The 21,784-nt window shown below is 39.4% G+C and overlaps 2 protein-coding genes across 2 annotated transcripts in view; one reads left to right on the forward strand and one right to left on the reverse strand.

Annotated features, from left to right (window-relative positions):
• The window catches only part of RGS12 (regulator of G protein signaling 12), a 279,183-nt gene that overhangs the window by 209,587 nt on the left and 47,812 nt on the right, over positions 1 to 21,784 (forward strand). The window lies entirely within an intron of this gene.
• On the reverse strand, positions 1,187 to 10,773 carry LRPAP1 (LDL receptor related protein associated protein 1). Its single transcript, XM_052683094.1, has 8 exons — positions 10,575 to 10,773; positions 5,937 to 6,081; positions 5,477 to 5,601; positions 4,078 to 4,198; positions 3,046 to 3,204; positions 2,528 to 2,610; positions 2,190 to 2,366; positions 1,187 to 1,863 (listed from the first exon to the last, which is right to left on the reverse strand). The coding sequence occupies exons 1-8, from the start codon at positions 10,740 to 10,742 to the stop codon at positions 1,798 to 1,800; spliced, it is 1,044 nt and encodes a 347-aa protein (XP_052539054.1). The 5' UTR covers positions 10,743 to 10,773; the 3' UTR covers positions 1,187 to 1,797.

Genomic DNA, 21,784 nt, shown 5'->3' on the forward strand with positions numbered 1-21,784 from the left:
GATGAACTTTTACTGGAACTTTCAGTTGCCTCTAGCTACAGTAGAAATAATTCTACAAATTCTATTATCTATGGAACAGTACATCAGTTAACTTTGCTTCAGACCATTCTTAATGAAATCCTGGAGCTGAAAACAGAGGTTGCTCTAAAACTTACTGAATGCCACCTTTGGCACTACAGCTGCTATAGGGAGATCTAGGACCATGAATGTGGCTATGCTCAAGTCTCTTATGCAACCAAAGGCAATCAACTGTGGTGCTTAGGCTGAAGTCTAGGTCTGGAACATCGCTGGCAATGTCACTGCAGACACAAGTGGTGCTCCCAGAATCAGAAAGCTACCAATATTCTCTCAATTCCCTGGAGACATCTAAATCATATTATTTTTAAGAACTGTTATTGATTTACTCTCACTCACTGTGGTCTGTGTTTCTAATGATGAACAACGATTCTCTGAAGTATAAATAACAGCTTACATTAAAACAAAACCAGTAAAAAATTACTTCCTGCTGCAATGTAAGGCATTCAAAATCTCACGGTAGGACTCTACCACTGTTTTCATTAAAATCACCTGCGTGTTATGAAGTACTCTCTATATGCAGAATCATATTACTTTCAACCCACCATGGACTCAGGACCTGGATAAATAATGTACATAGTGGCTGATTTTGACAAACTGTCTCTCTTTACTGCTTCTCACACAACAGATATAGCAAGCAAGACTTGAAGGCAGTTTCCTAAACTGGCATGCTACAGCTCTGTGAGATTGACAGAGCTTTGCAACCAAGCAGCTGTAATGATTTACCTACGATGGACCTTTGCCTTTGTCTTGCTCCTGGCAGTTTCATAAGAAAAAATCCTTAGAAATAAAGGGTCATCATTATTGTTATAGAAAGTTTCAATCCAAGTGGCCAAAGTTCTGATGTGCAACAGGAAGTTCTGGTATTGAAAAGAAAGCAATAGAAACTTTGATGGAATGTTTTACTGGAGTACATACTCAGAGACAAGCTGCTTTAGAAAGCCTTCTCTCTATTCAGAATACAGAATCACATTCTTGTGCAAAACTAACCTTCTGTATTAAAAAAATATGTGTGAGTTAACTTCAGTTCCAATAAGCATATATGCTCAAAAAAATTCCATCTGGTTATTTGTCCTCCAACAAAAGTGAAGAAAAAAACACCTCATTGATATCTTGTTTCAATTTTTAATGACTAAGTGTAACAAAACCAAGCAACTACCAATGACACAATTGTACACACATTCAGTAACTTCAGATGTGTTAGTCTGCAAGTTTTGTGAATTGACCACAATATTTATTCCTTCCTTATTCGTCTTCCTCCTCTCACATGAAAGGTTCATATACAGTGCAGCTCTGAATCAATGCTCGGCAAGTACAAACATTTTAATTACCTTCAGTAGAAAATGCATCAAACCAAACAACGAAATATTAAACTTCTCTTAACTTTAACAACCTGCACCTCAGGTGTTTGCTTTCATTGATCAGAATACTTTGACTAACTATAAGATCAGTATTAATTTTACTAGCAGGAATCTTCTGAGAGTTCACACTTCCTTGTGACGTGACTTATTTCAAAGGCTGTTACTTGATTCAGATGTATAATGTAATCATTTATTGTGATAGTGCAAATATACAAAACTAAGTGGACCACAGAATGTTTTCTTACTGGACAACTTTCAATCCTTAGCATTTCAGAAGGACTGCTTGGTTAACCCTGTTCATAAAATCCCTCTGTAATTTGTTTTATGTTCATAAATTGACCCCATGAAGGAGAACAGATGTTTATAATTCATTGTGTTGAAGACCTTGAGAGATTCTGCTGGATAAGTCTTGCAAATGCTTCTTTACCTAGCAGAAAAAGGAAACAAATTTCAGTACGACAACAAATGATGCTACAAGAATAAATGAATCAATCTAACATATTCAGATTTTTTATTAGTACATGTGGCAGCTCTTAGGAAGAGCTGAGTCAAGGACATTTTTGGGCATTTTACGATTAGGTCTGTAAAAACCAATCATGCCTATTCTGCATTAAACATGAAGCACAGATATGCCTTAGCCTCCTCTTCTAGAAGATGTTTACCTGCATGAAAAAAATTAGCACTGTGTAACTGACATTCCCTCCACTAATGAGTCTAATTTTCAGCAGGTATGTACACTGGATTTATACAGACCTTATATCCAAGCTCTTTTGTCTTTTCTTCTAGCATGGCATATTTCTCTCTGTTTCTGTTCAGATGCTCCTTATCTCCAGTCCCCTCTATATGTTTCAGTTTCTCGTGTGAAATCTCCAATTGCTTCTGATAGTGATGATGTTTTTCAATTTTTGCTTCAAAGTGTTTCAGCTCCTCCTAGGAAAATGCATGAATAGTTTCATATATGTATATATTTGAAACATCAAATCATGACTTCTTTTTTCTGATGCCTGAAAAGCAATATAGAATTGGCTGCCCTAAGAGTAACATGTGGGAAAATATCTTTCCATGGGAGATCTTGCTGGAATTGTACTTACCCGAAAAGATTCTAGCTCTTTTTCAGTGAAATTGGCTGATTTTGCCATGTCCCACAAATCAATCACTCTTGGCTCTTCAAATTCTAAACAAACACATATCACCAAATGAAAATTTGGACATAATGCTTTTATGCAAGATAAGCATGCAGATACATCAAACAATATATTATATTATATATATATATATATAGTTATATTATATAATAGATCTACTTAGATAAAAAGGGAGAAAAGTCCAAGTACTTCACTTGAAACAATAGTATTGTAGCAATTACCATTTATTTAAAAGGATGATTTAAAAGCAAAAAAAAAAAAAAAAAAAAAAATCCCCCAAACTAATCAATGCCATTGTTTGCCCTGCACATTGCCTAACTTACCTGCCCTCTGTTGCAGAAAGTGTAATATCCCTTCCCATATTAAATGAATTTACTATGATTAAATGAATTAACTTGCTCACTGACTTTTGTTTAATAAAATTGATACCAAATAAACATGAAAAAAATACCACTGAATCGTACCACTGGTTGCATCATATCCTTGGTGACTGACTTTACGCAAACGCTCAAACCCCTGGTTGATGCTTCTTAGCTTGTCTTTAAGTTCTCTGTGTTTGTTGTGCAAGACTTCCTCTTTCACCAGGTTCTCTTCAGATGGGTTGATTACATTTTTGTGAATATCTGTTGAAAGAGAAAAGCTGACTGTGGGCCAAATCCTACCAGGTAAGAAGCCGTAGAAATCCCTCAAATCTGGGATGGATAAAATATAATCCGTTCTTATAATCAGTAAAACATTAACATCATACTCTAAAAAGCAGTAACTCCTTTTGCAGGTTGATGCTCCTCAGTGCTCTGGAGGGCGATGTTACACAAATGCCTTTTACCTCTTGCTGGTGATCAGCTGAAATTTTAATAAGGGAATGTTCTAATTTCCCTGGTTAGCATTACCTCAAGGAAATGGAATAGGGATGGTTGGTAAATCCTATCACCCTCCCTCAGGCACTTCATGAATTAGTCAGGAGATCCAATGTTGAAATAACTTTCAGCAGCTTCAGCTTGGACTTTGCAATGCAAACATCAAGCTGCCTGCAAGCTTTAGAACAGTTTGATTCTAACAAAACTTTAACTAGGATTAATACAGCAAACTGGATACAGATCCTCAGGATCAGTGCCCAAGATACATATCCTCTTGGGCTTCCACTGATGAGATGACACAACCATGTCTTGCAGACTTTAGAACCACAATCTGCAGCAGTAAATCTGTGCTTGCAGCATAATTTCCATTAAACTCCAATAAGCCATTGTTAGTAATCTGATGGTATCTTCACTGCTTGAAACACAAGCAAGAATTAGAAAACCGAAAGGGCAACACTTTCATTAGCTGGCATGATTTTTTGGCAGCTAATGTGGAATTAAACCAAGCAAGTATCTGGGAATGTCAGCATCTGCAAGCTGTTCTAGCAGGAACGTCAGACTGAGGGATTTTCAAAGAGACTTGGAAACAATGGAGGCAATAGACAGAGATCTAGAAACACCAGGAAAATGTTTGGACACCTTCAGTTCTGCTCACGGTCTCAAGCAGAATATTGTATTCACGAATCTTTTCTTTGTGGTGTTTAAATTCTCTCCAAAGCTTATCCAGCTCCTCATCTGAGAACTTCCCAGAGGTCTTGGCCTGAAAGAAACATGAGCTCATTATGACTCCCAGGCCAAGTGCTATTACATGAATTCCCTTGCTGAAACTTCTCCCTGCTACATTAGGAAAATGATTAAGCCCAGCTCTTCCATAAGATCTTCTGTTTTGAATCCCATGATATAAGTTTGAGGGTAAACTAGGCATTCAGGAACATGGTCACTTTAATCATATCAAACTGAAGTTGGCTCGCTACAGACTACCCAATGAAGAACACCTCTTTTCTATTCTGTGGAAAATAATTTGATAGAGAAGGAAGGGCCATAGAGATTCAAGGGCAAATTAAAGGGAACTGTCTGTGTGATAGCTGTAGCCCAATATTAAGCACAATCTTTACTCAAGAAAACATACTCTACTGGCAAGTGAAGACTGTATCGCTACTGTGCATTTCTATGATTCTATTGGCCATGCAGTGATTTGTTCCTCATAGGTCTACATTCAGCAACTAGTGAAGCCCTAATTGCCCACCAATTGCAATGGCAAGACCAAAATTGAAAATTGTTCACACCTATTCAGCCTTAGGGAATACTTTGAGTGATGAACTTAACTAGTCCCTAAAGCACATGACAATGTATCCTTTGCCAGAGCTGCATCTGATTACAGTAACACTTTAAAACACAGCCTAACTTTTCTCTGCTTTATTTACCATTGCACTAGATTGTCTAAGAACTCTTTCCTTTATACAACTACTTGTTTCTAAAAAACAAATTACTTCATTTTTTAAGGTTACTACTTTGCCAGTTTTAGCTGCCCAGATAGTACACTTTCTATTTATTTTTCATGCAAATTCTGGAAAGTTTCACTTGAAAACATTGTTGGGAATGTCTTTAATGTCTTTCTAACATCTCCCCAAACATCCTCTTTCTCCTTTCTAAATATTCCATGAGATAGTTCTATTTTAAATGCAAAGTTAAAAACAAACCAACACAGAAAGAACAACAAGAAGAACATGAAAAACAACAAAAGAAAATCATGTGTTCAGTGACATTTGAGGAAAGATTCTATTTGTCTTAATGGATAGAAGATCTTAGCCTCTGTGGTGTGTTTTCTTTAGCAAAGATAAGCTGCCAAACCTACTGACTTGGATGCACATGGAATGCCCACAGTGCACAGCGATATGTGCTACAGAGCACAGCAGTTTGTCCTGTGTTTAAAAAATAGATCAGTATAGCTTAAAGCTATTCAGGCTCCAAGATTGGAGACTCACAGAAGAGAAGAAACACTGGTTTACTACACTGCAATCCTGGAAATTTTACCCACCTTGCTCCATAATTTTTCCAGTCTTGGGTCATCCAGTGTATCACTTTCTGTACCATCTTTAATGTAGTTACTATCAGTTAGGTGGGAGTCCTTCTTTCCATTCATTCCGTATTTAGTCATAATGACTGCAGGGGAAATAGAAGATAGAGATGCATTAGAATCTGCTATGAATGTACACAAGGCTGGCTGCTGCATCCTTGACTTTCAGAGTTAGATTTTGCAGCTCACAGTGGGCAGGTTAACAGTTTAAGATGAAGAGTTTAATGATCTTTTTTGAAAATATCAGAAGCAAAGGAGGCTGTTAGCCTCCTGACATCCCTGCTGATCTCCAAACAACTCCTGCATAGAGTGTCTTAGTGACTTGAAAGTCAATCTGTTACTAAATGGTTCAAACACTCATAGAGGTGTCTAAACAAATGTTTCATGCAGTTTCAATCTCTTTTGCAAAGATGTACCTTACCATTTAAGTTGCGTCTAAGCTTGGCTTCTTTCTCTCCATCTTCATCCAGCCCTTCAGCCTTCAGTTTTTTCCAGCTTAGCTCATCCTTTTCTTGTATTTTCAGATCGCTGTGCAATTCTGCTAGTTTCACAGCAGAGAGATGAAGCTAAATGAAAACAGAAGAAGGAAGTGACTCCATTCAGTTTTACTAACACACAACAGGCAATAATGGCCAAACTTCTCAAATGTTGTGCCTTGCCAGCACGTATGCTTTCTTTTGGACCTAACCACACAATCTTAGTGAATTGGTAAATTTCTTTTGTCAGCATGGTTTTGCAGACTACCAGGATGCTGAGCACAGCCTTGCTGGTCACACAACCCATTTATCAGCAATTTTTACTAGCAACAAAGTACACAGTTTTCAAAGATTCCACTACTCAACATGGTTTATGTGCATTAAAAACATAAAAACCTAGCAGTATTCTTTTCCTACATAATGGAAGAAAAAGAGAAAATACTGAGGTTGACACAAATAAAAAAAAGGATTTAAATGGGCCAGCTTGAAATTTTGTGAAATACACAGAGAAAACAAGAACAAAGACAATAGCTAACATGCAGCTGGCTAAGCAGCACTGCTGCAAGATGAGCCCAAACATTTGAATTTCCAGATTCTAGATGCTTTAGTTATTCTTTGAAACAAGAAAATGAAGCAAATCATGCTTATGCTTAAGAACTTCTTGCATGTGTGTTTATAACAAGAAGAAAAGCCCAGAGTAGAGAGGTAATCAAAACACGTGCCAGCAGTGTGACCTCCAGTGAAGTTTTGCCTGAGCTTTCTTTTGTCCTACTTGAGGCTGCTGAGCAAACAGCTCCTGGGAGTTCAGATCCACCCCTAGACTGGCTGGGTTCATCCATTCTATAGCACAAATTTACTGACCGGATGTTTTTTCTTTTTTTTTTCCCATTTTTTTCCCCCTCTTCATTAAAATCAGATAAAATTACAAAAACTTGCATTTTCAGTGAGAATTCAGTATGTTTAACATACACAGATTCAGATCTCGGTATAATTTTTAAACATCAGAAACTGATGTTTAAACTGATGGTACTGAAAAGACTCAGCCATTCATCTGAGCATCAGCAGGTTATTTGAAAATTACTAGGAATAGTGTAATTATTCTGAGTTAGTGCACTAAATTGTAGGGAATTCAGGAACCTCTGCACGTTTCTGTTTCTGGTTTCAAGGTAAATCCTTCTATTACATTCAGTGACACAAGATTACTTGATTACTGCAATTTTTAAACCAGGTTTTTCTCTGTGTCTTGCACTTAGCCTAGTGAAATAATTTACCAAAATTGAGAGTACTTGGAATCACAGATAAATAAGTAATTTATAGAATGTATTAAAACTTCTGATCCCTCTAGTTCTAAAGCCTCTCTGTAATCTTCTTTAGCATTTGCCTTTGGAGAACTGTTTGATGAAAGCTAAGCACTTAGCAGAAACCACTTTAGTTATGAATTTTGTGCATTAAAATAATGAAAACCTTATTTACTTATTTACTTTTCTGGAGAAGGCTGACCTGGACAGCCAGAGCTTCAGTGCTGTGGTGGCACCAAGTAATACTATTTTGCTTAGCAGAATTGTGTCTTGATGTTCTGAGAGGAAGACTGAGGAAGTTTGCTATAAATTGTGAAGGAAATGACTCATCATTACTTGGCAGTTCTGTACTCTAATGCCATAATATGTTTACAGGTTGAGCAAATCCAGGATAAAAAAGTCACCATCAGTAACTCAGACAACAGTAACTCAGACAAATACTGCAAAATAGGACAATATAACCTTTTAAATGTGCAACTGCCATCAGAGACACACTAATGTATAAAAGATGACACAGTACAATTTCCATTAGGCATACACTGCAGTTAGTACAACCTCATAAGCACATAGTTTTGGGTTTTCTAAAAGTACCAGAGAATCACATCAGATCATCTAAATGGAAAGCTTGGGGATGCATCTTCATTAACCAAACATTTTGAATTCTCAATGAGAAATAAGTAATTAAATTAAGTCCATTGTTCTCTAAGGAGAAAAAGGAAGATTCTATTCAAAATTCTCTCAAGTCCAAGAATATTTTTCTGACTGTCATTATAATTTGTATGCAACTTTTGGACAACGCAAATTCTTTGAAATGTTCTGGTGGAATCTCCTTGCCTGTCCGAATTACATAATATAAAAGCGAAGACAGTAGGGCAATTTAAAGCATACAGGCTATGATCTGCTTCCTTCAAGATCATCTCATGCAGGAATTTGAATAACATCAGGTAAAATAAGTGTTAACAGATGACACTTCACACCAATGTCAGTCTTTGTTGGACTAATTGAGAGCAGAGATGGAAGGCTACATTTAATGATTAAACAACAAAACACTGAGGTCAAGATGCACATTCCTTGTTCCTGGTTAGGTCCTGGTTTGAACTAGTGATTGAGCACCTGGTGATGGCATGTGGCTGGTCTAGGCAGTGCTAAAAAGTGTTTGCACCTGTGCCCCCATGTGACCAGAAGGGGTAGATCCAGGATGGAGCAACCCTGGGCTAAAATAAGGGCCAGCCATTAAGGAGAGAACATCTTGGGTCCAGGCTGCTTTCTGAGGAGGAGGTGTTGTGTAGTTGTTCACCAGCTGGGTGAGTACAGTTCTTCCTTTTATACGTGACTATTGGCCTCATGGTAGTAAGTGTAGCTCAAGTACATGTTGCTTCTCTAAAATCTGCCTCACACACATGAAAGTTACTGTTACTTAGCTTATCCTGACAGGCTTATCTCCATTTTTTATGTTAGCCTGCTTGGCCAAGAATTAATCTTGATGATGTGAAGCTTCAAAGTTGAATTCCAGAAGACGCAGATTAAAGAAAAAAAGAAAGAGATGGGGGCAACAGCGGGGAGGATAAGAGGAAACAGAGAATACTATACTAGTTTAATTCTAGTCTTAGTGCTGTTTCTTCTTCAGCTGCTAGCTTGTATGCTGCTGCCCTGTCCTCCACCTGTCTCCCATTGAGCAGAGGAGCATTTTTTTTTTCTTTAACATGCTGGGCAATGAATATAACTCCACAGTGGTACGGCAGGGTGCTTTTTTTTTTTAAAAAAAATAAAAAATAAAAAAATCACAACAATAACAACAACAAAACTAAACCCTATCAAATTCCAAGTGTAGCTCAAGGAAGAATATCGTAGTTTCAATTCAGTAGCTTAGATGGGATAATGCCTACACAGGATTAACTTATTTTTGCCTGGAAGAACTGAGCTCTCTGAGCTCTCACAATACTCTGGACGCGAGTATGGTGTGCAGAGCAGGCTAGAGGTTGTTCTGCTGCATTGTAATTGCTTTTTTTTTTTTTGCTTAGAGTACAATGAATTTTAAGATAACAGTCACAATTATGGCCATCATATGTGTGTGAGTCTGCAGCCTGAAAGGCCAACTACATCTTGGGCTGCATCACATGAGCTGTGGCCAGCAGGGCGAGAGGTGATTTTCCCCCTTCTGATCCATATGGCACACTGTGTCCAGGCATGGGGTCCCTGACACATGAAGAATGAAGAGCTATTGGAGTGGGTTGACAGGAAAAACATAAAGATTATCAGTGGGCTCCTATGAAGATAGGGTGAACGAGCTGGGCTTAGCTTGGAGAAGAAAAGGCTCTGGTGACACCTTATTGCTGCCGTCTGGTTCATGAAGGGAGCTTAGAAGCAAGCTGGAGACCGACAATTTACATTCACTAATAGTGACAGGACAATGGCAAATGGCTCTAAAATAAAAGGGCAGACTTAAGATGTTAGGATGTTAGGAAGAAATTCTTTACTCAGAGGGAGGTGAGCCACTGGCACAGGTTGCGCAGAATGTTGTGAGTAGCCTGTCACTGGAGGCATTTGTGGCTTGGCTGGATGGCTGACTTGGAAGCCATGATGTGGGTAAGGTTGAGCTCGATTATCTTTAAGCTTGATGATCCTTAAGGTCCCTTCCAATCTAAGCCACTTTGATTCTGTAATCTGAGAATGGCAATACCCATTTGCTGGCTCACCTGCATGAGACTACATCACTTAGTGTCCCTCACCAGAGAGAATCTAACCACCACGATGGAGGGTTTCTTATCCTACAGTGTTGAGTTCCTGCCATAAGCAAAGCAGGGATGATGGCGGCTGCTGCTACTGAACAGAGCTGAAGCACTCAAGCAGTGGGTGCAGGAGTCAGCCTCTGACCTTCCTCGTACCAGAGGGGCTTCACACTCTCTTTCTGCTTCCTCAGCACGAAGTTTCACTGTTGGATATAACTATGGGAAGATACATTTCTCCTAACCCAGTGCATACAGCAGAAGAGGGGAACGGGGCACATTCTGAGGGTCCTCTCCCAGCATCACGGTTGGCAGCCCCATGGAGCAGGGCAGTGTGATCGGCCCGTGAGGTGCCCGGCAGAGGCACCAGGCCTAAAAACCCAGACAAAAACTCTCTTAATCGGAGGCTTAACCCCGCGCTAGGGCCTGGTAACGCGGTGCTTTGGCCGTGCACGAACCGCTGCCGACCACGCACCGCCTCGGCCGGCTGCCCAGGGGCCGAAGCGTGGGTCGGCCCTCCTCCGCCTTACAGCAGCTCCTCCCGCGCTGCCCCACTCACCCGCTGCGCCTTCTCCCAGACCTGATTCAGCCTCACCACCCGGAACTCCCCGGCCTCCCGCCTCTTGGCGTCAGCCAGCCCCTCGTTGGCCTCTCGGGAATACTTGCTGGCCCGAGCGCTGACGGCGAGGAGGAACGCGGCGATAACAGCCGCCCGCGGCGCCGCCATGTCGCTCCGGGCGGAGAACTACGAGTCCCGAGATGCCGGGCGGGCGGCTGCTGAGGGGCGGCCCCTGCGCCCTCCTCCGCGAGGGAGGGGTTGTTGGCGTGAGAGGAATTGGGGTGGAGCGGCATCTTTTAATTTTTTTTTTTTCTGAGCGTTTGCTTCGCAAAATGTGGAAATACAGTTATGGATGCGTATATAAAGCACTCTCCTGTGCCCAGTGTGTGCTGCTCCCTGTGCTGCGTGACCCTCAATTGAGTTATCTGTGTGGGAAAAGGCAATTCTTCAGGTCTGGCACGGCCCCTTCAATCAACTAAGGTTTCTGATATTAGAACCCTGCGCAAGAGTGTATGAAAAATAAAGAGCAGTTGAGGAAGAGCAGAAAGCAAGAACAGTAATTGATGATCTGGGCATAGGGATTGAGTGCACCCTCAGTAAGTTTGCAGGTGACACCAAGCTGGAAATGTTGATCTGTCTGAGGGTTGGAATGCTCTGCAGAGCAACCTGGACGGGATGGATTGCTGGGCTGAGGCCAGCAGAACGTGCTTTGACAAGACCAAGTGCCGAGTACTGTATTTTGGTTACGAAAACCACAGGCAATGCTACAGGCTTGGGGTAGAGTGACCGGAAGCTGTGTGCTGGAAAAGGACCTAGGGATGTTAGTTAACAGCCTGCTAAATGTGAGCCAGCAATGTGCCCAGGTGGCAAAGAAGGCCAGTGCTGTTTTGTTTGTATCAGAAAGAGTACAGGCAGCAAGAGCAAGGAGGTGATTGTCCATCTCTATTCAGCTCTGGTGAGGCTGCATTTTGAGTAAAGAGTTCAGTTTTCAGCCCCTCACTATAAGAAAGACATTGAGAAAGGCAACAATATTGTGAAGCATCTGGAGTGTAAGTCTTATGCAGAAAGCTGATGGAAATAGGACTGCTCAGTCTGGAGAGGAGGAGGCTCAAGAGTGACCTAAATGATTCTCTTCCTAAAGGAAAGTTGTGGTGATTGGGGGGGGGGGTCGAACTCTTCTCCCAGTCAATTAGCATTAAGGACAAGAGGTACTGGCCTTGGTTTGTGCTAGAGGAAATTCAGGTTGGATCTTAGGAAAAAGTTCTTCTTGGAAAGAGTGGCCAAGAATTAGAACAGGCTGCCCACGGAGGCGGTGGAGTCACCGTACTTGAAGGTGTTCAAGAAATGTGTAGGTGTGGCACTGAGAGACATGGCTCAGTGGGCATGGTGGGGATGGGTTGACGGTTGGACTGCATGGTCTTTGGGAGGTCTTTTCTAACATAATGATTCTAGGATTCTATTCTCCATGAGGGAGAAGGACTTTGTTCTCCACTGGAGAAAGAAGACAGCCCTGCCCAGAACAGCCTATAGAGTGTGAGGGTGTGGAGAGGAGGAAGAACGTAGGAAATGTAGTAATGAGTAGATTGGGTTGTTAGTGAAAGGGGTGGACTATGAGAACAACCCTGAGGTCAATGGCGCGTGCTGAACAAAGCTCCTGGACAGGAGAGTCCATTGCTTCTTGGTGCCCACATCCCTTCATGCCACACAGCCAGGAGGTGCAGCAGGGGTGTTTTTGGAGGATATTGTCAGACAGTATTAAGCAAAAATACGTAATATTGGGGAAAAATGTTAAATGACTAATCCAGGGCCAGTATATATCTCTCCAATAATTAAAAAATCTACTAAAATTGAATGCCACCATCATGGAAGAGCAGGGGATGTGCACTGAGATGCAGAGCATACTCCGCGCGGGTGTTTCTGAGGGAAAGACAGAATAAACTTTTTCTTTCTTTGGTCTTCCTGCTAAATCCTTCTTTGCATGCTGCAAAACTTGTGTAGTATGAGATCTTTGGCATGGTTGGGCGTCTCTGCATTGCGTTTTTATTTAGCACAGTACTAGAGCCTGGCTGGAGCCAAGGGTTCACTGCATTAATTTACTTTGAATTTACTTCAGACCTTGTGTGTGACTTTGAGCAGAGCAAAGTGTAGTGCTGTACTACTGTCAACACCAAATCTTCATGCATTATAAATCAGAAAACAAATAGACTGCCCAAACTATAATGAGATTTCTGAGCAAATGGCACTCTGAGGAGGAGAATTTTTACTGGATTCCAGTTTTTTGTGTTTTTTTTTTCTTCTCCATAAGCAATGTAAGCATCTTTTTTTCTCTTCCACATTTTCCTAAGTTTGTGCTGAGACTCTCAGTCATATGGACTTAGAAGCTGTTGCTGTAAAACTGAATTGTAGAAGCAGGCAAAAGTCTCACAGACTTGCCTCATTTCTAAAATGAAGGATATGCTGATGTTTTAAAATATAAAGTATGTTAGTGAAGTGATGGGAAAACAAGTCCATCAGCCATCAGTTTTAGGATTGACCACTGTATTATGGAACAAATTTCCTACTAAATTCCTCATTTTATTAGCCTTTGCAGCTTGCAATAAACATTTTTATGACTCTCCTTTTAGAAATGTTAACCTAACTGTAACAATGCTGCAGAAACAGACCAGATTTGTTTTGTATTTTTTATTGAAGAAGGCTTTTTTATCTTCTAAGCCAGGTTTCTTGCTGCTTTTCCAAAAAATCACCACTTAAGGTAGACTGAAGGCTATTTTGTAGCTGAAAACTCTGAACAACAATAGTATTTTCACTGCTCCATCATCCTTATAAGTTTCTGAGGTGAGCAACATCCATCAGCTTAAATTCACAAGTTGAAATTTTCTACCTTAAGCCCAAGTTACATCAATTATGATTCTATTAGATTTTAAAGTAATTATGAGCTTCTATTAACACCCTTTCTCTGTCTTTGTTTCTGAGGGTTAGAAGAATAGAGTGGGTTCTATTTTCCTGATTCTCTTTGTTCCTACTCTTGTCCTTAAACCTAACCCCAACTGTAGTCTTTAATACAAAATTCAGTTGGAGGCACAGTAAGAAATTTGATGGAAGGGTAAAATTGTCATAAAAATATCTATCCCATTCTGACAGGGACTGCAAACCAAAACTCCCTGTGGAAGATAGCACAGCAGTTAGTTGCAGCCTGATCTTGTGAAGTGAACCACAAGCATACCTTTAACTCTGCTATGATCCTACCGGTTCTGCCTGTCTGTGCAGTATTTCATTTTTATGCAGGATTAAATCCTAGTAGTTTAAAATCTTTCTTGCCATAGAAAGATCCAGATCCTTGCTGATAAATCACTCTTGGGGTAGTAATTTGAAGTCACAGGGACCTTTCAAATCAGGATGGCTTTGGAGTTTCCCTGTGGTCTTTGCTCAGTCAGTGACCCAAGATATTCTTTGTGCCAGATGCTCGCTTCTTGTGCATTCTCATGGAAGTGTCTAGTTCCTTATATTCTAATTCACCTTAAAGTGCATTTGCGCAGATATGCTCGTGTTTTCCAGGGAAAAGCAGTCATAGATAAGTTTGTGGACTAACTGAGCAGAAATCTCTCATCAAAGGCACAATCCTGTTTGACAAGAGATTAAGCCTAGTTTCTTCACTGTCTGCTGTTTTGCAAATCTGTGACCAGGGTCAGAGTCAACCAGACATTTTGACTCCTTCAGCTGGCCCACCAGAAACAGGATTCTTCTGATGTTCCCGTCAAGAGTCTGCAGTAGCTGACAGTGATAGGAAGTCATGGTGGTATTAAAAACACATTGTGTTCAATCTACAGAAGGCCTGGAACCTCATAGCTCTTAACTCTTAGAGTGTTGTAAGCCTTCCTTCTCTCTGCAAAAACCATTAGATGAACAGTCCTCATCACAGCATCTGCCTCTGTGATTCTCTGTGCGGATGTCTCTCAACTCCCTGTAAAGGCAAACCCAGATAAGGTGTCCTTGTTCAGTCTTTGAAGCTTTAGTCTTGCTTTGTTCCAGTTTCGAATCATAGGAAAACCACTCTGTTGTAGTGTGGATGAAGCTATTTTTTTTTTTTTCCTCACAGCTCATTTAAATTGAATTAAACTTTGTAACTTTTTTTCTGAAATGACTTCTTTATTTTATTCATTGCATTTAATTCTGTGCATTCAAGCGGGAAGTTAAACAATGTCAAAGTGAAGAAAATGAATCACATAACGTGCAGAAAATGTAAGTTGGGGAAATGTATTATTACAGTAACTTCTCACCTATATCCTTCCTGTGAATTAATGGAACATCAGAGAAAACTAACCAGGTTGGAATTTATTTTTAAATGGGCATTCTCATAAAATGGATCCTTTATTTTATGAATTTAATTAGAGCGAAAAAAGAAGCAAGTATTGGGGTAATATTGTACAACATCTCTGTGGAGCGGTTGATTCTCATACATGTTAACAGTTTTCTCTTGCAGTTATCTTGCTGAAATTGCTTCCTTAGCTAAACTGTTCAGGATAGATACTAAAGATGAGTATATCAAAACCAGGTCATGAATTCTGTTCTTCTAGAAAATTTGATTTATTTTGGGAAGAAATAAACTACTTGTTGAAATTCCTAGCTGTTTTAGTGCTCCTGCTTAGGGAATGTCTAGCTGATCTGGTGGATCCAAATTTCCTTTTGATCCATTTCCCAGTGAGTGCATTAAAAGCTCTTTCTTGATAACTGCTGATGGGACAATAGGGACTTCGTAGGTCTCCAGATGTCTTTCTAGTTGTTGTGATTCTGTGATTCTTTTAAATTATTAGTATGGAAATAAATAATGAGTGCAAAAAACCCCAATTAAAATAACTGCTAGCAGGTGTCTCACCTGCCAGTGAAATGCAACTGCTCTGTGAGTTGAAGCTCATCATTGCAACTCATGTTTTGGTCTACTTCAATAGAAAATGCAAGAAAAGTTTAATGAAACAGAACGTGTAATACCAAAAGGACTCTGAAAAATGCCAAATGTCATGTCCTTGAATACCAAGTGCTGTGTTATTCTCTCATAAAGCTATAACAAATAATTGACTGTAACTCTGCTCCTCCTGAATGATCCTTTAGGGAATTCAGCAGTGCAGTGTGGAAACAAACCTGACAGATGTGCTCCTTTATTCAGATTTCTGTCAGAGCAACAGTGTCTTTTTTTTTTTTTGTCTGGAACTTTGTTAAGGATTCCTTAGAAGCTCTGCAGTTTAACCAAATCTCTTTTTTTCCCTGCAGAAAAAAAATAGGGCAACAACCCTGATTACTCCTGTAATGCGTATTCACACTGAGGTGTAACAACAGGAGATCTTCAATATTGAGCAAATGTATATTTGTGTTCATATTTGGCTGTTGTGCCTTCTCGAATCATTTCTATATCTTGCTTTTCTGTTTCTCTTTTTAATTCCTGTTCCCATATAATTTCAGCTGTGTCGTTTCCTTGTTTAGACATATTCAGAAGCTTCCATTATTTTCTCTTTTATCACTACTTTTAAACTATAATCGCACAATGCCTATATTCATCCCTTTATTTTCCTTTTATTTCCCCTTCATTGCCTATGTACTTCTTGAACTTTAGCAAGCAATAACTATGCCTTTCAAAATTTATCTGAACTGGCAACACTCTTCTAGATGCAGAAGAAAGTGTTATATGTCATAGTTCTGTTATTCAGATGTAGCTCAGCATCTTTTTTGTATCTGTTTAGCCATATGATAAACATTTTGTATTGTAGCATATTTGTTTTCAGACAGTTGTTGTCTTGAAGTGGAGCAGCAGTAATTTTCAAGTTACTGTTACATTGGGATTGAATTTTTAGTGAGTGGCCTTCAAAGCAGGCTTGGCATCTCATACTGTTACAAGCACTGGCATGAACATTGCAAGAATGTAAAAGGAGTAGTTTTTCTTTCTAATTACTGTTCCTGAGATTTCAGCTGTTTAGGAGGAAGAGGGGTTATGGGAGCTATAGAAAACTGAGCCAAATAAACAGATGGGATCTTCTACAGAAGTACTCTTACTCTTAAAGACGCAAAGGAAGGATTCTAGAATTAAAAAATCTACATCACTGCTGTGTTTGAGATCTTAGCAAATCCCAATGGCTGTCAAGGACAGATAATGCAAGGAAGGAGAAACCACAGTTCAGCTAGAAAGATTCCACAAGCCAAACACTGATTTCAGAGTGTTTTGTTATCATTATTGTCTATGAGGCATTCAAAGGAAAAGTATCCAAGTAGCTGTGGCTGAACATTCTCTCAGGAAGAGTGAACTCAGCAGGACAATAATTGTAAAGGGAGATGAAATTGCACTAATCCGAAGATTGAGAGCAGTTCTCCTCATTTTGTTATAGTGCTATGGCAGTCCAAAAAATAACTTTTGAGACAGAAAAAAAGACTTGTTCCTTGTCTGAAACATACATAGTCCAAGCGGAGAATGCTGGCAGGAGTGCAGGTGGGGTTGCAGAACAGACTAAGAGGTACTAAGCTAACAAGTACATGATAACTGGTGAGCGTGAGCTACAGGAGGGAGATGAAGTGAGCCTCTTTGCTATAGACTTGATCAAAAAGAAGGCAGAGAGGCAGGCAAAACTGCACAAGCTGGAGGCATCCTGCTGTTGCACCCTGTTGTTTCAGTTGGATTCTGTTGCTTCTGCAAGATGAGCTATCAACAAAGAAAAAAATCAGTGTGCTGTTGCGAGAATTATTTTTGATGGAAAAGTGGTTAATTAAAAAGAATTGTTCTGCATAGTGTTAAATGTGGAATAACTAACACTGAGCTCTCAATTAACAAATCTGCCAGCCAAACATTGAAATAAATTGAAATCTAAATGCAGGCCACTTAACCATTCCTTTTTTTTTTTTTTTTTTTTCCTAGATAGTATCCAAAGTTAAAAAATTAAAATAATGGGAAAGACCAAAATGTAAAGTGAACAATCCAAAATCTGCTGTCTTAGGGAAGGAGTAAAAAGATCCAAACATGGCTGTTTCCTTATTGCCTTAATGTTAGAAAGAATGTGCACAAAGGGAAATGGATGAAGTCTTCAGGGTTATCAGAACAAAATCTGAATGAATGTCTGTCTATTTTCACGTGTGATACAGAACATTTTACAAAAAGACGTGGCTGCTGGCCATTCTTGCTGCAACACAGCAACAGATTGAAACTGCAGCAGCTGGAAAAATGCTGTTGTTTTTATACCTTCATTCAAAATGCATTAGTTATCTTCCCAATTAAACCAAATGCTAACAAACCAAATTTCTCTAGTGTTGTCCTCAGTGGCACATATCTACAAAACATTTATTAATGAATAAGTGGGCAGTGTTCAATGTGGCCTTGATAAATCTTTTCAGATGTTTTCCTTCCAGGCTACTGTTCTGCATGCTTGGTCTGCACAAAATATTTTTGGATGGGAAGCATACGTAAAAATCCTTTTCAGATCTTTTTGGCAGAGTAAGAGTTATTTGTTATTCTGCCCTCTGTCTCTATGTACGCAGCTGGGTATGTAAACCTTATCTTCCCATCATATACTTTGTACCCATCTGGACTATCATGCTGGGCATATACTGTTTCTCTTGAGGTGATCATTAAAATTCATTGATCAGAAATAAATATTGAGCTGCCTGGAAAATTTGCAGTCAATTCTTATCCAGAAGAAAAGCGTTTTTTATTTTAATCAGAAGAAAATCTTTATAGGTTGCGCATTGTTAAGCAATTCACAGCCAGGGCAGAGTAAGTATGTCCTGTTCATACTGTTTTTGATTGTATGTTTTCAAGAAAAAAGTTTTAAAACCTTTTTTATTTTTTATTTTCATTTTTTGTTTTAAATACAGACATATTCAGCAACTTTCTCTGGCTGTGTGGATTATTTGCAAGTGGATTTCTAACTTGAATGCAGTACACAAAAATCCTGAGAGAGGAGATACTGAAACACGTGTAAATTGATGTTTTGGAGTTGTTTCTCACAGAATCAGAGAATGGCCAGGGTTGGAAGGAACCTCAAGGATCATGAATCTCCAACCCCCCTGCCACATGCAGGGCCACCAGCCTCCCCATTTAATACTAGACCAGGCTGCTCAGGGCCCCATCCAATCTGGCCTTGAACACCTCCAGGGACAGGGCATCCACAGCCTCTCTGGGCAGCTTGTTCCAGCACCTCGCCATTCTCTCTGTAAAGAACATAAAGAATTTTCTGGTCTATTGAAGTTCCTTATCATCATACCCTAAAAATGTCGTAAATCAGTTTTAGAAAATCAATCTGAGCCATGTACTTTTTAAAATTAGGTGTAGTGATAAGATTGTTTCTTCTATATCGGCATTTGATCACATGGAATTATTTCTATTCCATGTCATAGAAGAGCCACGAGGGTCAAGCATGAACAGTCATATTTTAAAGTGTAGAATTAAATCACCATAATTACTTGCAATACTCTCTTTAAATTCGTTGTGGCAGTGAGATTGTCAGTGATTAGATTGTCAGAAAATGACCATCTGTGAGTAAGAGAAGGTAAATCATTTTTGCATAGCATTGCTGGCAGTTGTAAAAGAAGGATAGAGATGCTTATCTGTATTTCTCCAGCCTTGACAGCTGGACAGAAAAGCTGAGTCATAATAACTGACTGTTGGCAAGTAAAATAGATCAGGTTATGGGCTACATCAAATGCAATTTATCTTCACAGACACTGTAACTTAACTTTCATCAGTGCTTGGACTTCATGGTGAAAATTTTAGTCTGCTTTATTCTACATTCATACTGTCACTTGCATAAATAAGTTTTTTCTCACATCAAATTTCTCTCCAGTTGTATGGCTGTGATCCAGCACTTCAGAAGTCCAATTCCTATGTCCAAGTTTTTTCACTTGTGAAAAGTGCTATTTGTGTTTGTTAAACTATACTATCCCTAATCACAGGGATTTCAGAGTGTTTTTGATTCACAGTTTTGTGTGTCTGCAAACTCATACATTACATCTGACTCGTAGTCACTAAGGACCTAATCCAACGACATTAAAATTGAAGAGAACCCCTTTGCTTACGTGGACTTTGGGTAAGGCCTGGAAGGTCTCTGGAGAAGAGAAGGGGTAAGGTGCTGTCTCTTTATTTGGAAAAGGGCTGGATATGCTTCTACTTTGGATCAATAAAAAAGCAAGTCTAATGTAGAAGGAGATGGAATAATTGATGGTGCACAGAAAGAAAAGGTGTGACTGTTAAACATGCCCACTGACGATAAGCAAAGATAATAATTATTTCTGATATGAATGACATCATTTGGAGAAATGTAAAGAGCCAGAGGGCCTCACATAGTATCTACTTCTTACTTTGTCTGTTCAGCTGTGGTGCCCTAGCATAACAAACACGGCTCTGAATCTAAATTTTGTAGTGGTTCAGAGATAAGTCTCCCAGTTCTGAGTTCTTTTCAGAAAGATTGGCCAGTGTATCTGAGGTAGTGCATAATAAGCAAGCAAATAAATAAAAGGGAAGTAAATCTCATGAGATTCATTTCTTCAGAATAGTCTTTGGCCACAGGAGGGCAATACTGTTCTATAATAAATTTGGCATGCTCTATCCTCTGCAAATCTGGTTTGCAAGCAGATGCCTGAGGGGAGAATGGAACTGACTGTGTTTAATAGTGATTGAAGCCATATTGATCAGCACGTGGATTTATGCCTTAAGCTATGTTTTGCAGGTGGTGACCAGCTAGTCTGCCCAATTCTGTGAATATATCATCCTCTTTCAGAAGAGAAAATGGCAGCACAGAAATTAGAGAGCTACAATGAGTTTTAAAGAAGTGCTGCTTCTCCATCCTTGGCTGAGATTGCTATGGATGTCTGCCTTCCTTTGTATCGCACTCTGAAATGGAAGCCAGAATCAGGAGGTGACACAAGCAGCAGTGAGTACTGCAGCCCATCTGGTGCTGCAATGGTGCTGCTGGAGGTTTCTTTGCCCCTTGTTTACACCTGTTTCAATCTGCCCAGAGAGTGTTTAGCTGAAAATACTGAGAACTTGAGAGTGTGATTCTTGCTAATGCTGGTTGGAGTACGTAGCTGGAAAGGGTAGGTCTTATTTTTCTTCCCTTGCTTAAGAAAGTTTGAACTTTCAGTGTATTCAGCAGAGACTGAGGGCATGTTTTTCTTAATTAGAATCCAGACATAAGAAAGGACTCTTTAATATTATAGGTTACTGATTCATTCTCTCTTAGCTGGCCAGATAAATCTTTCCTAGAAAGTTCTCTAGGCTTATTAGTTAGAGGACTCTCCAGAGAAGAAAGTGCTGCAGGTTTTAAATCCCCAAAGCAGATAAGAGAGCTGAACAGTCCTTCTGTGGCTCTTAGATGAATAGGAGGTATGACTGCGGGGTATTATGAAAGAAAATGGAATCTGCCACTTTGTTTTCAATGAAGGTTAATCTGTCATCTGTGTTTTGAGACTAGTGGATTTAACCTTTAAAGCGATAGGAACAACTAATTTACACAGTCTGAGAGTTTAGTGTGAGAATAGCATTTATCACAGTTAAAAATTAAACATTTCTGTGAGTACTTAAAATGTTACTTATATATTGAAGTCCCATACATTACTCAAGAAGTTAAACATTAAAATGAAAGTAATTTGTTGAGTCTGGGTGTCTCTTGAGTTTGAAGACAGCCAAATTCCTAAAGTGATAGAGAAGAACAGGAAGGCTTCTTAGGACCAACTCTCTGATCTGTGTTATTAATTTGTCAGTAACAATATTCAAGAAAAGTTGAAATCATATTAAAAGTTAGAAAAGCATATTTATAAAAGCTAAATTTTTAGATTCTAAGCTAACATTTTAGGCTATCTGGAAATGAAAACGTTTCAGAGAACGAATGCTACTGATCTGCTGCCCTTTTATCTTGTTTCTGTACAAAGGCTCGAGGAGGTCCTCTAGTGAAAGACAGTTCTGAGTGCTGTTTTCAGACAGCTATGCTCTTCACACAGTAATTCTGATAGGCCTGCAAAAGCTGTCTTTAGCTTCTCTTTAAAAGTTGCTGTACATCCTTCCAGTGTTTTTAAGGAAAGAAGGAGCATTTGTGTCAGGTGTCTCAAATTTCAGTTTCTTTGTTTTGTGTTTTAAAGTGTTTTCATACCCAGAGCATAGTATTTTGTTTTGCAAGGGAGAGTAAGTCTTATTGCTTTTAGTTTTATCTTGTCTAAGAGGAACTGAAGCAAAATTAACATTT

Source organism: Tympanuchus pallidicinctus, unplaced genomic scaffold (genome assembly GCF_026119805.1).
Source record: "Tympanuchus pallidicinctus isolate F22 unplaced genomic scaffold, pur_lepc_1.0 scaffold2, whole genome shotgun sequence".
Classification (NCBI taxonomy): Eukaryota; Metazoa; Chordata; class Aves; order Galliformes; family Phasianidae; genus Tympanuchus; species Tympanuchus pallidicinctus.